At 40.3% G+C, this 16,514-nt stretch overlaps 1 protein-coding gene across 1 annotated transcript; it reads right to left on the bottom strand.

Annotated features, from left to right (window-relative positions):
• Positions 1-3: 3 nt before the first annotated feature.
• Positions 4-12,367, bottom strand: LOC136426567 (zinc finger protein 208-like). Its single transcript, XM_066415230.1, has 2 exons — positions 10,312-12,367; positions 4-1,798 (listed from the first exon to the last, which is right to left on the bottom strand). The coding sequence occupies exons 1-2, from the start codon at positions 12,342-12,344 to the stop codon at positions 808-810; spliced, it is 3,024 nt and encodes a 1,007-aa protein (XP_066271327.1). The 5' UTR covers positions 12,345-12,367; the 3' UTR covers positions 4-807.
• Between the last annotated feature and the right edge of the window lie 4,147 nt (positions 12,368-16,514).

Raw genomic sequence — 16,514 nt, 5'->3', positions numbered from 1 at the left:
ATGAACAAGAAACGAGTAAGTTTATTTGGAAAATAAACAACTTGAACCTACAAAATGCTGTACATCTTCATCTACACGAACTTCCAGCTCAACAAAATCTAACAAAACCTTATATATCTTAAATATGTGCTAGTTTAATATCACTACAAAAGACTAAAAAATCTCTATCAATAAAATGGGTAACAAAGAAACTTATAAGTGCTTATAAGGAATACCCCTTTTTAACATTATAACAACCAATGCATAATTGGCAAAGTATCGAAATCAACCTGGAAGATGCTTAATAGCTAATAAACAAGACTTAACTTACAAAATGATAAATGCTGTGTTCTGGTTCTCCGCTCTAAACTCAAACTCTAAATCATACTACATAACGTAGATAGATTTGCTATTGTTAGAAGTGGAAACTTATTATATAACATTATCATAATCTAAGGTTGTAATAGAAGTTCATTAGTTGTAGAGATCAACCTGCTACGCTGACTATCTGTCAACGAATGTACAAAACCAATGTTAAGTTCAGAACAATCAAACATGATCTACCATCAGGGAAGCTACAAATACAAGATAGGAAATCAACTTGAACATGATACACCTCTAACAGAACTAAACGATTTGGAACCTAAATTCTGTAAGACCACAGCCAGCTAACTATCCTCATGCACTCAAGACTAATCGCACAACTGATGGAAACAGAACTGACAACATGTCAGTGCTTGTAAGTCTTTAGGATAAACAGGTGACTAAGCTATCTGATTCACTTCCGCTCCTCCAACCTTTATTGGGCGTGCACATGAGTTAGAGCACCTAGCTCACTGAACTACCTGCTGCACTGCTCACACATGTCGGGTTTCTCCTGTGAGTCCGCATGTGTCTTTTTAGAGAACTCTGCGTTCTGAACTGCCTACTGCACTCCTCACATCCGTAGGGTTTCTCCCCCGTGTGGATTAACATGTGGGTCTTCAGGCCTCCCAGTCTTCTAAACTGTCTGCCGCATTCATCACACTTGTAGGGCTTTTCGCCTGTGTGTGTTCGCATGTGACTCTTCAGGTCACTTAGATGATTGAACTGCCTGCTGCACTCCTCACACCTGTAGGGTTTCTCCCTTGTGTGAGTCCGCATGTGAGTCGTCAGATTACTAAGCTGACTGAACTGATTGCTGCACACCTTACACTTGTAAGGTTTCTCCCCTGTATGGGTTAACATGTGGGTCTTCAGACTTCCCAGTCTACTGAACTGTCTACCACACTCATCACACCTGTAGGGCTTCTCCCCTGTATGTGTTTGCATGTGACTCTTCAGATGACCCATCCGACGGAACTGCTTACTGCACTCCTCACACCTGTAGGGTTTCTCCCCTGTGTGAGTCCGCATGTGTCTCTTTAGACTACCCAGCTCACTGAACTGCCTGCTGCACTCCTCACACCTGTAGGGTGTCTGCCCTGTGTGAGTCCGCATATGATTCTTTAGATTACTCAGCCTACTGAACTGCCTGTTGCATTTCTCACACCTGTAGGGTTTCTCTCCTGTGTGAATCCGCATGTGTGTTTTCAGATTACTCAGCTGACGGAATTGCCTGCTGCACTCCTCACACCTGTAGGGTTTCTCTCCTGTGTGGGTTCGCATGTGAGTCTTCAAATCACACAGCCGACTGAACTGCCTGCTGCATTCCTTACACCTGTAGCATTTCTTCTCTTTGCTAGATCGCACATTAGAACCTTTTTTTGCCTTTCCCCTGACGTCATTCAAACTCTGCACGCTGCTTGTTGATGCCATCCTTATATATCCGGTGCCACTTCTGAAACGACAACGATCGTTATAGCAAGAGACTGTAGATTCATGGTTATGTTACTTGTACATTGGTACATGCCCTACTTGAAATAAAATTCTAAACACTACGACGAATATAGTACAATGCTAAACTTTCTACCAACACAAAGGTGTACATAGATCAAATTTATCAAATCTATTTCTACAGCTTTGTTTTGGTAGAAAGTCTAGCATTGTACTTACTTCTTTGAATACTATGAACACAACAATAAATACAAATACTAGTGCTGCATACGGTAACTTAACTCATTTTCAGGTTTAGGTTCGGATTCAACTTCAAGTCTTGTGTGTTAAAAATATATTCATTCGGTTGCATAAAGAACAGCATATTGGCACAAATCTGACATTTGAAAACTATACATGCAAAGTCATATACAGTCAGTTGCAAACACACAATTTCAGTGATCAACACAAAAACAGCAATGCTTTTGTCTTTTCAACGGAAATTTCACAAGCTAAAGCAGGTTTAATGGCTCAGAACAAGGAGAATATAAGTGAGAGATAATGTTTGGGCAGGTCCGGACTTGTTTAAAAACGTCTATTTTTTTTTGTTGCAAGGCTGGACTATAAAACCACCCAATAAATTTAGCTAACGTAAACTCCCAGACCTCAGTCTGCTTCTGAATGCCGTGGTGTTCACATCAGTGAAGGGGCTCGCTGGCTAAGACAATTTACCAAGTATTGAAGTTACTTCAGCACATGTTTGAAATCATATCGTGTATAAAAGGAATCAAAGTATAGTTGCACATAAACAAGTCAGCTTTGTAGTACCTAACCAAGAATATAAAGCAATTACAACACTGGCCTGCCATGCTTACTGGTAGAATGTCTCAGACATTGGCTGTCAGTATACAAATTACATTTTTACAGAGCCCCTGAGTCTATACTGGTTTCTTAGACTACCAAGTAGTCACCGCAATTGTATAATTCATACTTCTAGACACACAGCTATCAAAGCTAATTCATCTCTGAGGAAAATATAGATACAATTCCAACTTTGAAGGGGTTGCTTTGATAGTTGAAAACACAATGTTATGATTTTCGGAAAGTTGCCTAGCAAAGTTATGTATTGTGTTGATTATGTAGCTTTGTTACACGTTCATCTGGGTTATTTTGTTGGTCTGACAATGTTTTCTTCAAAAACTAGTGACAGAAATACAGGATTTTTTCAAACCTTGAGACGTCAGTTGATATGCAAATGATTTCCTGTCCTGCTCTGATCCGATTCTATTGTTCTTTGAGCCAGACGGGTAGAGATCCCCTACAGAGGATAATCCATTTATGATGTTGGGATGAGGGTTTAGCTCAATTAAGCTACTAACTCCCAGACAGAAGATAGTTTTTATAGGAGGAGAACCCTGGGTCCTGCTTTCTTGTCCTTTAAACCTCAACGTTAGGTCAAGTCTCATTAACTCCAGGGTTTAGGTATGCAGCACTAAATACGACGAATAAGTTGCATCATTCAATCTGTAGTTCCAACAAGGCTGTTGATATAATCCATATACATGTATCTGCTGGCAAACAAAGAGAGACCAAAAAAATAGTGAACCCTCCCTTAACCTATACCCTTAACCTATACCCTTAACCATTCATAACGTTGACTTGTAGCTATATGTATAAGCACCAGACACTGAGCCTCCCCACATCAGATACTGAACCTCCCTTAAATATGGAACACGCCGTAATGAACAACAGATGTTAGAATGGCGGGAGGTTTCCGTGCCAAGGGCGGATAGAGGGACTTGGAGTATACCTTACAAATTTAATCAACTGCGTATGTCATACCATGCAGTATGAAGCGAATACTTAACACCAATGGCCTATATAAACTCGACTCTTTAAAAAGTATATCTACAAACACTTGCATGTTCACATGTCTTTGAATAAACAACTTTCAAAAGTCTCATCAAAACTAACTCCGTAAATCCCTTTCAAACCCTCGTTGTTCACATTACCCTCCCCATTCCTCAATCCCCCGAGGAATTTTTGCCTTTTTTGTGTTACCAACAAAATTGCAAATAACATGTTTTCATAATTTTTTCCTCACAGCTATGGTCTACTTTCAAACAGTCACAGGCGACAGAAAATGTAGTTACCGTAACAAAGACCCCCTTAGTGTCGCTTCTTTTTTTCTATACGAAGCCGTCTTCACGTTTCTATCCAATCTACAAAGCTCTTAGAGTCAAAAATACAACAGATCGTCTTACCTGAGCAACGTTGAACCCTAGCCTTGCACAAATACACCAATCGGCCGTCTCTAAAGCCGCGAATGTTGTTGTTTTTGCTCTAGAAGGACAGGAACTTTTAAAGACCGCTAGCCACTCGCCACTTCCAGCAAACAGGAAGTCGCAGTCGGGTGACCCGGAAGTATTCTGTAGTCTGGGTCAAACATCATACCCTGATTATCCAACAGCTGTCGCAACCTCAGTCAGTCGGTATTTGTTAGGCAAATAAACACTGTTGTTCTTCTCCTTGGCTAGAGTCCATTCCAAGTCACCACGGTTTTTTTAGTGATATTTATAATATCTTCGAATACGTTGATGAAAGTTAGACATCCAGGTAGTAAGATACGCCAAAAATAATTACTCAAGCAACTGGATAAAGTTTTGAAACAGTCAGACGTTTCAGACAGCATCCACTGTCTTTCGTCAGTGACTAACGATAGGACTGAGAACACCAGTTTTATACCAAAACTCTGAATAGGTATGTTAATGAGGTTAAGACAATTTAGGATGTCTTGAAGTAGTCTTTAAAAGAAGATTAATTCAAGACAAAGTTTTGTGCCAATAGTTCAATTAGCTACTGTTGATTTTAGTACAGTAACTAAATGTTGTTCGTCCGGGGGTGGTGGTCAGCACATTATCCCAAGTCCCTGAAAGTTCAACGCGTAGACCCCCTTTCCTGTTGAGGGCGGGGTTGTACATCCTCTCATATATTGCTTCTCTAATTCCCCTAAAAGTCATCTACAAACTGAAATGTGAAGAGCCGAACTGCAATAACATGTACATTGGGGAGACAAGTCGACCACTAAAGGAAAGGTACAAGGAACATTGCAGAAAGAGCGCTAACCGCTACTCCTCTGCCATTTACCACCATCTAAAACACAACCAGGGACACTCATTCAATCTTGAATCCACGGACATCCTAGATCGTGAAGAACGCTGGTTCGAACGGGGAATTAGAGAAGCAATATATGAGAGGATGTACAACCCCGCCCTCAACAGGAAAGGGGGTTTACGCGTTGAACTTTCAGGCACTTGGGATAATGTGCTGACCACCACCCCCCACCCACGGACGAACAACATTTAGTTACTGTACTAAAATCAACAGTAGCTAATTGAACTATTGGCACAAAACTTTGTCTTGAATTAATCTTCTTTTAAAGACTACTTCAAGACATCCTAAATTGTCTTAACCTCATTAACATACCTATTCAGAGTTTTGGTATAAAACTGGTGTTCTCAGTCCTATCGTTAGTCACTGACGAAAGACAGTGGATGCTGTCTGAAACGTCTGACAGTTTCAAAACTTTATCCAGTTGCTTGAGTAATTATATTTGGAATATCTTCGAATATTTGTCATATAACTATAAAACTATAAACTGTTACAAATATTAACAAATGTTTAGAAAAAAAGTAAATATGAGAGTACATGAGAATATCTTTTAGAAAATGTTTCAAGAATTTGCAAACATTGCGAAAGTTAGAGTCAATTCCATGTCACCGAGAGGGTTTTCAGATGATATTGCTAATAAGTTTGAACAATTTTAGAGAAAAGACTATTTCATTCAAAATAATTCCAGACCGTTCAAACAATTAGAAATGAAAGTTTGCACATGTTTGAACTCATCTATATATTTTGGAAATATTATGAAAGTATTTGCACAAATATCTCTTTATTTAGAACAGTTTTCAAACATCTGTGTGATTGTTCTACTGTTGGAACATGTTCCAACATTTTGCATCATTCTCAAAATGGTAGATTTGGGTTATTGCCCCCATAAGAGTAGGTGCTAATCAGGCTCTATTGTCTGCCTCTGTGTATTTTTAGATTTCACGTCTGGACACTGGCAACTCTTTTGTCTTTAGGTATCTATGCATGGCACCTAGGCCTAATCCCCTATACTTTGAAGGGATGTGTGAATTGCCCTGTTCCCAGCCCACTGACCCAGTTATATCATATTTGTAGAATGTTGGAACATGTTCCAACAAATAATCAATCTATGTTGCAACAGTTTAGAAACTAATACAAATAATGTGTTCAATGTTGGAAATTTGTTTAACCTGTTGGAACACAGCAGAAAATATTTAGAACACCAAATAAATGTTGGAAATTGTTCTTAACAGTTACTTATCTCACATAGATTGTTACAAAGGTTTTGTAAATGTTAGAACAAAAGGCAACAAACACCCTCTCAGTAATGTGGAATTGACTCTACTGTCAAAAGAGATCATTTTTCAAAACAAATTTGAAATATGAATCGATTTGTTTCAAGTTTCGAAACATTTCGAAATAAAGATATGGGTCATTTGCCCCCCGTAACGAGCCGCTAATCCTAACAAAGCCTGTTTTGGATCGGACGTGGACCGCCGACCGAGCGGGAAGTCACTGTGCCGTGACACGGTCTCCGAGTTCCTCTAGTCCAGATAAGCACAATCCGACTGTAGTTTTCCCTCTCAAAAAGGGACAGCAAATGTTGCTAAGGCCACAGCAAGTAAATTTTATGGATGACATCCTCCGCAGACTCCAAAATTAATGAGATAGGGCGAAAAAAAAACAAGGCGGGCCAAAACAAACAAGATTCCTATATTTTCAAATTTTGAGATCATAAGTGTTGTTAAACAAGAATTGAGGCGACGAAATATGATATCATGACCAACAGGTCTTTTAGTCCTGTATTCAACTAATAAGGTTTCATATATAACAAAACCTGCTTGATTTAATGTAAACATGTCCTTGTAGATGTGTATACATCTCAATAGACCAGTGTATACATCTCAATAGACTAACTACAACAAATGCAGAAAAGAACTTGTTGTACCATCATCTTAAGCAACTACACTGACTTTTCATATGCGATGAAACACCTTGTGTATACAGCTTAATTAACTAGAACCCCCCCCCCCCCCATTATTTATATAATGTCTTTGCTAGAACAAATGCAGAAAACAGCTTGTTGTTATACCATCATGGGCAGGAACTGCACTGGGTATTCATATGCAATGAAACACCTTGGACTGTCAACATTAAACTGTTCTTGAAGATGTGTATACAGCTCAATTAACTAGCACAAACGCAGAAAACAGCTTGTCATACCATCATGGGCAGGAACTACACTGGGTATTCATATGCAATGGAACACCTTAGACTGTCAACGTTTACGACATATTTGCCAATTTTTGGCATGTTGACCACCGTCGGAGGGCAATGAAATTTCTTGTTTTTTATTTCGAAATCAGGCGAAAATTAATGAGCGCGCTGATGTCATCCATAAAAATTACTTGCTGTGGCCTAACGATCAGGAACCGACAGTGGTCAAATGACAAGACGCAATGAGCAAAAAGAAACGGTTTATCCACGCCAAATTAGCCCGACATTTGGCATAATACAAAGGGATAGCCGGAAAGGCTACCGCCACGCGGGAGAATCTATTCTTTGTGTAGGGGGGCATACTCCTTGTAAATACTTTAAACCAACGTAAAATGATTACAGATACGAAATTTCACAGTAATAATGTAGCACTGAAGACTGTAATACTTATTTTTTACTTCAAATCTTAAACTCTGTCGACATATGTTGAAAGATAGATACATAATGATATTTCAGACAGCGTGTTCCCCTGCAATCAGCCTGCGTCATGCCGTCTGCCGGGAATGCAACAACACGAGTGCGAGCATGAAGTTTTGATAGCGAAACAAAATCCACGATCTGACACTCTTCATCTCTGGAACAATAAAGCCTCTATGCATTATCCTGTTGGCTGATTGACGTTTTTAATTTGCACTGGGACATGGAATTGCTGAAGGTCAGTTGTTTGGTCCCAGCCACACTTCAGAGCATGTGCTGGCGTGCCGTGGGGGAGGGCGGCAGACTACTGTAACGTTACAGCTTCCGTCAGTACTTTGTTGTTTCTATCGCATATTTGGGTCGTTCCTGCAAAATTTTTAGGTTTGATTGATAAGGAAGCCAAGGGATTAGGCACTGATAATATTTCATTCGGATTGTTGTGCTGCTAACTTACAGGTTTGTTTACTTCACTCCCGCGGCCAGCCGTGAGAGCACGGCGGGTGTGAGCGCTGCCTTTCTACGTCTATTTTTGGGTGTAATCTAACTAATCAACAGCAGACTGCGAATTTCTACTTTCGAAAAAAAGATAGGAAATTCGAAATAAAGGCAAGGGGGTGTAATCAATCTTTAGAAAGTATCAAAAATATTGTTCTCAGTTCCATAGATATTTTCAATATTCCATGACAATGTGGGAACACTTAGAAAGTGTTAAAATATTTCGAAATGTTTTGAAACTATGAAATATGGATTACAAATACAACTGTTTCAAATTGATTCTAAACAATGGCAAAAACACCCGTGCGGTGACTTGGAATGGACTCTAACCACCAAACACGTCTAATACATACGTGAGTGGTGAACGTAATAACATGTTTTGGCAAAGGTATGAGGTTTAGGTTACGTCATCATACATCATGGAACTAAACTATTTCGCCATTTTCACGCTTTAATACATTCCATCAATAACTGTAGATATAAGTATACTTTAACAAACCGTCTTCCAAAAGATCTATATACATATAAGTGAACAAGAAACGAGTAACTTTATTTGGAAAAAAATAACAACTTGAACCAAAAAACTACTGTACATCTACATCTACACGAACTTCCAGCTCAAATCTAACAAAAATGAACAACTTGAACCAACAAACTACTGTAAATCTACACAACTTCGAACTTCCAGCTCAAATCTAACAAGTCTAGAATATGTGCTGATCTAATATCACTACAAAAGACAAAAAGGATCAAAATTTCTACCGAAGAAAATGTTTTACCCAAAAACGTATTTCAAGCGGTTGAGAAATACGAATTTTTTACATATTTTCAAACAATGGTTAATTGGCACACGATCGAAATAAACGTGAAAGACTATTAATAGTTACTAAAATACACTTATCTTATAAACTCATAAATGCTTCTACTAGTGTTCTTTTTCTCCCCTCTAAACTCAAACTGTAGGCCTAAATCGTTCAACCTGAACATTATACACTTACAACAAAACTTAACGTCTTGGAATCTAAATGATGTATAAGGCCACAGCGAACTGAACAAACTATACATGTGAAATCAAAAATAATCGTACAATATATCAATCGAATGAGATGCTCCGTTAACAACAATAACACAGCCGTTATTACTAACAACACGTAAGTGTATGTATAAGTCTTTAGGAAAAAAAAACTGACTAAGCTATCTGATTCACTTCGGCTCTTACAGCCTTTACTGGGCATGCACATGAATAACATCACCTAGCTAACTGAACTCAACCTCGGCACTGATGCCAACCGAAGGTAACTAACCTTGATCTTACTCAATGTCATTGAAACATTATAAAACAATTAGCAAGAGTTCCGCGATCAAACAGCCCAATAACAACTTGAGGACGCACGCTAGGAACCATACTACATCTTACGCCCGTACAAATGTCGTGTATCTGATTGGGACGCCGTGAAAGTAAAGCAAGGATAGGAAAATAGAAAATATCAAAAAATTATTAACTCTCTACCATGAAAATGCGTTGTCTAACGTCGGCTTACAAAGCAACTTAAGCACTTTAGAAAAAAACAACTCTTTTCAAATTATACAAACAATGCATACTTGGTAAACTATCGAAATCAACATGAAAGATTATCAATAGTTACTAAACTTGACTTATCTTATAAACTCAAAAATGCTTCTACTAGTGATCTTGTTCTCCCCTGTAAACCAAAACTGTTGGTCTAAGTCATGTTATGTTATGTTACATAACGTAGATAGATTTGCTATTGTTAGAAGTGGAAACTTATCATATTACTTAATCATCATCTAAGGTCTAAGGATGTAACAGAAGTTCACTCGTTGTAGAAATCAACCAGCTAAGATTTACTATTATTTGTCAACGAATGTAAAAAAACAATGTAAAAAACAATGTTATGTTCAAAACTAATCAAACATGATCAACAATCAAAGACACTACAAATACAAGGTTGGACATCAACCTGAACATGATACACTTGTAACAAAACTAAACATCTCGGACAATAAATTCTATTATACCACAACCAACTTAACTATTGATGTAGAATCTAAATCAATCAAAGAGATGCTGCCTTAACAACATGAACAGATCTGGAATGACTAACATGTCAGTCAATGTAAGTCTTTAGGATCAACATCTGATTTACTTCCGCTTTATTGGGCATGCACATGAGTTACAGCACCTTGCTCGCTGAACTGCCTGCTGCACATGTAGGTTTTCTCCTGTGAGTCTGCATGTGTCTCTTTAGAGCACTTAGCTCACTGAACTGCTTGCTGCACTCCTCACACTTGTAGGGTTTCTCCCCTGTGTGAGTCCTCATGTGAGCCTTCAGATTACATATGGTACTGAATTGCCTGCCACACTCACCACACCTGTAAGGTTTCTCCCCTGTGTGGGTCCGCATGTGAGTCTTCAGAGCACTAAGCACACTGAACTGCCTGCTGCATACCTCACACTTGTAGGGTTTCTCCCCTGTGTGGGTTTGCATGTGAGTCTTCAGATTACCCAGCTGACTGAACCGCTTACTGCACGCCTCACACTTGTACGGTTTCTCCCCTGAGTGGGTTAACATGTGGGTCTTCAGATTTCCCAGTATACTGAACTGTCTGCCGCACTCCTCACACTTGTAGGGCTTCTCCCCTGTGTGAGTTCGCATGTGACTCTTCAGATCATTTAGGTGACTGAACTGCCTGCTGCATTCCTCACATCTATAGGGCTTTTCTCCTGTGTGAGTCCGCATGTGACTCTTTAGATTACCCCGCTGACTGAACTTCCTGCTGCAATCCTCACAACTGTAGGGTTTCTCCCCTGTGTGAATCCGTACGTGAGTCTTCAGATCACGCAACTTACTGAAATGCCTGCTGCATTCCTCACACCTGATAGGTTTCTCCCCTGTGTGGGTTCGCATATGACTCTTTAGATGACCACGCTCACTGAACTGCCTGCTGCATACCTCACACTGGTAGGGTTTCTCCCCTGTGTGGGTTTGCATGTGGGTCTTCAGATTACCCAGCTGACTAAACCGCTTACTGCACTCCTCACACTTGTACGGTGAGTGGGTTAACATGTGGGTCTTCAGATTTCCCAGTATACTGAACTGTCTGCCGCACTCCTCACACTTGTAGGGCTTCTCCCCTGTGTGAGTTCGCATGTGAGTCTTCAGATCACTTAGGTGACTGAACTGCCTGCTGCATTCCTCACATCTATAGGGCTTTTCTCCTGTGTGAGTCCGCATGTGTCTCTTTAGATTACCCCGCTGACTGAACTTCCTGCTGCAATCCTCACAACTGTAGGGTTTCTCCCCTGTGTGAATCCGTACGTGAGTCTTCAGATCACGCAACTTACTGAAATGCCTGCTGCATTCCTCACACCTGATAGGTTTCTCCCCTGTGTGGGTTCGCATATGACTCTTTAGATGACCACGCTCACTGAACTGCCTGCTGCATACCTCACACTGGTAGGGTTTCTCCCCTGTGTGGGTTTGCATGTGGGTCTTCAGATTACACAGCTGACTAAACCGCTTACTGCACTCCTCACACTTGTACGGTGAGTGGGTTAACATGTGGGTCTTCAGATTTCCCAGTATACTGAACTGTCTGCCGCACTCCTCACACTTGTAGGGCTTCTCCCCTGTGTGAGTTCGCATGTGAGTCTTCAGATCACTTAGGTGACTGAACTGCCTGCTGCATTCCTCACATCTATGGGGCTTTTCTCCTGTGTGAGTCCGCATGTGACTCTTTAGATTACCCCGCTGACTGAACTTCCTGCTGCAATCCTCACAACTGTAGGGTTTCTCCCCTGTGTGAATCCGTACGTGAGTCTTCAGATCACACAACTTACTGAAATGCCTGCTGCATTCCTCACACCTGATAGGTTTCTCCCCTGTGTGGGTTCGCATATGACTCTTTAGATTACACAGCTGACTGAATTTCCCACTGCACTCATCACACTTGTAGGGTTTCTCCCCTGTGTGGGTTTTTATGTGGGTCTTCAGATTACACAGCTGACTGAACTTCCTGCCGCACTCCTCACACCTGTAGGGTTTCTCCCCTGTGTGAATCCGTACGTGAGTCTTCAGATTACGCAACTTACTGAAATGCCTGCTGCATTCCTCACACCTGTAGCATTTCCTTTCTTTGCTAGATTGCACACAAGCATCCTTTTTTCTCCTGACGTCATCCAAACTCTGTAAGTTGCTGGTTGATGCCATCCTCAGATATCTGGTGCAACTTCTGAAGAGACAACGATCATTATCATCAATAGCAAGAAACTATGACATCATGGTTTTCTTACTTGTACATTGGTGCCCCAAGTTCAAAAAAAAATTCTGAATACTACGACAAATATGGTACAATGCTAAACTTTCTTCCAAAACAAAGGTGTTCACAGATCAAATTTATTAAATTGATTTGTACTACCAGTACAACAATAAATACAAACACGACGAATAATTCAATAACCTGCTTCTTTTAATCTGTAGTTCCAACATTGCTCTTTTTCTAATCTATGTATCTGCAGGCAAACAAAGCCAAAACAAATTAGGGCCTGCATCCCGACAACGCTCTACGCTATATTCGGAGGGCCGGCTACGCATTACGCTAAATTCAGATAGCCTCTCTGCGCTATACGCTAAATTCTGAAGCTTTCCAGTGCATTATGCAGGACTCAAAAACCCAGCGGCTGAAAGTTGGTAATGTATGAGGTTTGGAGGTGACAATAACAGTCTTGAACACACAAAGGAACAATGATAACGGCCAGTTCCCTATATAACTGATGCTGGAACATTCCGGGCACGGTCGTTCAAGCATTAAGAAGAAGAAGAATACTACAGGCCGGCCTCCAGTCTCAGTCAAAGGCTCTCCCGCGCACCAGCAAACGTATCAAACTTCTAAAAACAACTGTACATGTGTATCATCAAACAAACAGATAAGAATTGAGTCCATATTTTTGCTGATTTTTGCCACGGTTGACACGGTTCATTATGGATATTACGGAGTGATCACTCGGGAGACTGTGATTTCACAAAGCTGAACCTGCACTTGTGAAATACCTGAGAGAAATTCTTACATTTCTTTTGATAAAGATAACGCTACTACGCTGGCAGAACGGAGAAGGGCCGTATACGCGTAGGTGGCAGCATTGAAAACGCGCGCGTTTAGTGGAGAGCAGGATGGGTGGTGGACTTATGTTCCCGCCAAGAAAATCCTCGTAAGGCCCGATAGTGTCTTGCCGGTTCATGAGGTGCTAGGTTTAAAATCTGAATCTATGGCCATCTGTGTCCCAAGACGGCCAGTGACCATCCTTAAACTTTATCAATGGTAAGACAATCTAACCAGGAAATGCAGCAGATACATGTCTCGCATGGGTACCGGGGATAATTTGTAAAAGTGCACACAATCAATGTACCGTGAAAACATCACCAACTTCGCTCAAAACAAGTACGACTGCTACATCTGCTTGGAAATTAATGACAATCTCGAGTCCAGCACACTGTGGGATCATTCCAATGTATGTGCCTTGCTATTCAATTGCACACGATTTTGGGGACGAGTTCGGTGGATTGTTCCATCGTGTAGAAGGGAACGATGGTAAAACAAAGCAGACTGCGGGCATGACACTCGTTTGTGACTTAGATAGAGCAAGGTTAGAAAAGCTTGACAACGCTTTACGCACAATTCATCAACTACGTTTTACGTTAAATTCCGGGTAGCTACTACGCATTACGTAGAATAAAAGTGATCAAAAACGCTCTACGCAAAATACACCGATTACGCTCTACGTTGTTATTGGAGGGGTCGGCAAAGCTCTGCGTAAAATTAAAACGGCTGATTACGCTCTACGTAATAGGGCATGCAGGCCCTCACAAATAGCGAACCTTCCCTAAACCATTAATAACGTTGACTTGTAGCTATATGTAGAAGCATCAGGTACTGAGCCTCCCCACATCAGATACTGAACCTCCCCCTAAATTATGGAACACGCCGTAATGAACACCAGGTGTTAGAATGGCGGGAGGTTTCCGTGCCAAGGGCGGATAGAGGGACTTTGAGTATACCTTACATAAGCAGTGCTCTTCATACCAGTATGAATCTTGAGCTATACAAACTTGACTCGTTGGATACTTAGGATACACCTACAAACACTTGCATTTTCAGATGTCTTTGGATAAACAACCTACAAATGTCTTATTAAAAAAGAAACTCTGTAAAACCCTTTCAACCCCTTGTTGTTTACCTATCATCCACATTCCTCAAAGCGTCCAAGGAATCCCTACCTTTTCGGTAATTCTTCCTGTGAACAACATAATTTCAAAACAAACGTTTTCATAATTTTCTACTCACAGATAGTCTACTTCCAAACAGTCACAGACGACAGAAAATGTAGTTACCGTAACAAAGACACCCTTGCTTGCAACACCATTTTTTTTTACGAAACAGTCTTTACTTTTAATAGTTTTATATCAAATCTGCAAATTATTCAGCATCAAAAAACAACAGATAGTCTTACCTGAAGAAAGCTGAACCCTACTCTTGCACAAAAAAAAACCAATCGGCCGTCTCTAAAGCCGCGAATGTTGTGGTTTTTGCTTGTGAAGGACAGGAAGTTTTCCAGACCGCTAGCCCACTCTCGCCACTTCCAGCAAACAGGAAGTCACGTTCTGGTGACCCGGAAGTATTCGGTCATCGGGGTGAAACATCATACCCTGATTACCCAACAGTTGTCGCAACCTCACTCGGTCGGAATCGGTTTGAGATGGTGTATCTCTCTACGAAACTGACACTATCCAGCTTTTTACTTGCAAAAACAAGAGTTCCGCGACCTCATATCGCCATGAACAATTCTATTTATGCAAATTACTTACACATTTACATAATATATGCTTAATCATAAACACCTTTATCTTACTTACACATGTTGCAATATTGACAAGTCCTATAATTTTCCAAGTTGATGAATTTTGGTGTTTTGCATTAATTATGCAAATTAGGAATTTATTTGCATAATTGGTATTTGTTGATGCTCCACTTTCCATAAACTACATATGTTACATGTATTTGAGTCTTATAATGGAAAACACTGCAAATATAGATTTTCCTCATTATCTATGCAAATTAATTCCCAATTAGCATAATTTGCACTTCATTGTGTACATCTCTGTCTAAGCTACCTGCATACTAAATATCATGGAAATCCGTTGTCCCTTTGTTCAGTTATTCTCCTTAGAAGATTTTCACAATAACGCCCCTGCAGTTCCAGAGCGAGCTGCGAGGGGGCCCAAACCTACACCATTTCTTAATTACATCACAAGCTATCTGCCACCCAAAAATCAAGACCACAGCACGTCCAGGTCAAAAGATACAAAAACGGAAGTTCTGCTGCAGTACCAAGGTCACATACCAGGGGTCCCAAAATTGACCTTGAATTTCGGCCTCACAACACCCGCCCACATACCAAATATCATCGTAATCCATCCAGTGGTTCTTGAGTTATGCTGCCTACAATAGTCCGGAAACACAAACACAACAAGAGTTCCGCGACCTCATATCTCCATGAACAATTCTATTTATGCAAATGACATACACATCTACATAATATATGCTTAATCATAAACACCTTTATCTTACTTACACATGTTGCAATATTGACAGTCCTACAATTTTCCAATTTGATGAATTCCTGTGTTTTTGCATTAATTATGCAAATGAGGAATTTATTTGCATAATTGGTACCTGTTGATGCTCAACTTTCCATAAACTACATATGTTACATGTATTTATGTTTAGCCATACCTAGTATGGCTCAACATATTGTTTTTGTTCACGTTCTTCTTCTTCTCCTTCTTCTTCTTCTGCCATATCTTCAAATGGAATCTACTCCGTCATTTTTGGGCCAAACGGCCTGAAATTTGGCATGTAGGTAAAGATGGCAAATACCCATAGGTGATTTTAAAATTTTGTTGAAACAGGCATTAAAATCATTTTTATGGAGTTTTTTTGGGGCATTTTTAGAAAATTTTTATATTTTGGGCTCCTGTGCCCTGGTATTGCAAGCAAGTGACCTGAAATTCGGTACAAGGGTGCCTTGAACATGTCCCTACAGGACTTCAATCACAATTCTGGTGTACATCACTTCAGAATGCTTCATTTTGGGGACTTTTGGGCCCATTTTCAGACCAAAAACAGGCCAAAAGTGGTATCCCCGTTCCATGTTCTATTTGCTGCTGGCCAAGGAATCCATGTTCTATCTAAGGATCCCCGCGTTCCATTTGCCACTGGCCAAAGAACGCGTGTTCTATTTAGGTCACCTGAGGTCATATTGCAGGACCACACGCAAGACTTTGCAGTAAGAAGCTCTTGGGGTCTCGCAGAACTTGTAGAGA

This window comes from Branchiostoma lanceolatum, chromosome 2 (genome assembly GCF_035083965.1).
Source record: "Branchiostoma lanceolatum isolate klBraLanc5 chromosome 2, klBraLanc5.hap2, whole genome shotgun sequence".
Lineage (NCBI taxonomy): Eukaryota > Metazoa > Chordata > Leptocardii > Amphioxiformes > Branchiostomatidae > Branchiostoma > Branchiostoma lanceolatum.
This window is presented reverse-complemented; position numbering and strand designations above follow the sequence as displayed.

Coding starts and splice junctions, on each gene's coding strand:
- LOC136426567 (XM_066415230.1), bottom strand. CDS start 12,344: ATGGCATCAACCAGCAACTTACAGAGTTTGGATGACGTCAGGAGAAAA. Junction 1,799..10,311: donor AGTTCAGCGAGCAAGGTGCT/GTAACTCATGTG, acceptor TTGTCGTTTCAG/AAGTGGCACCGGATATATAA.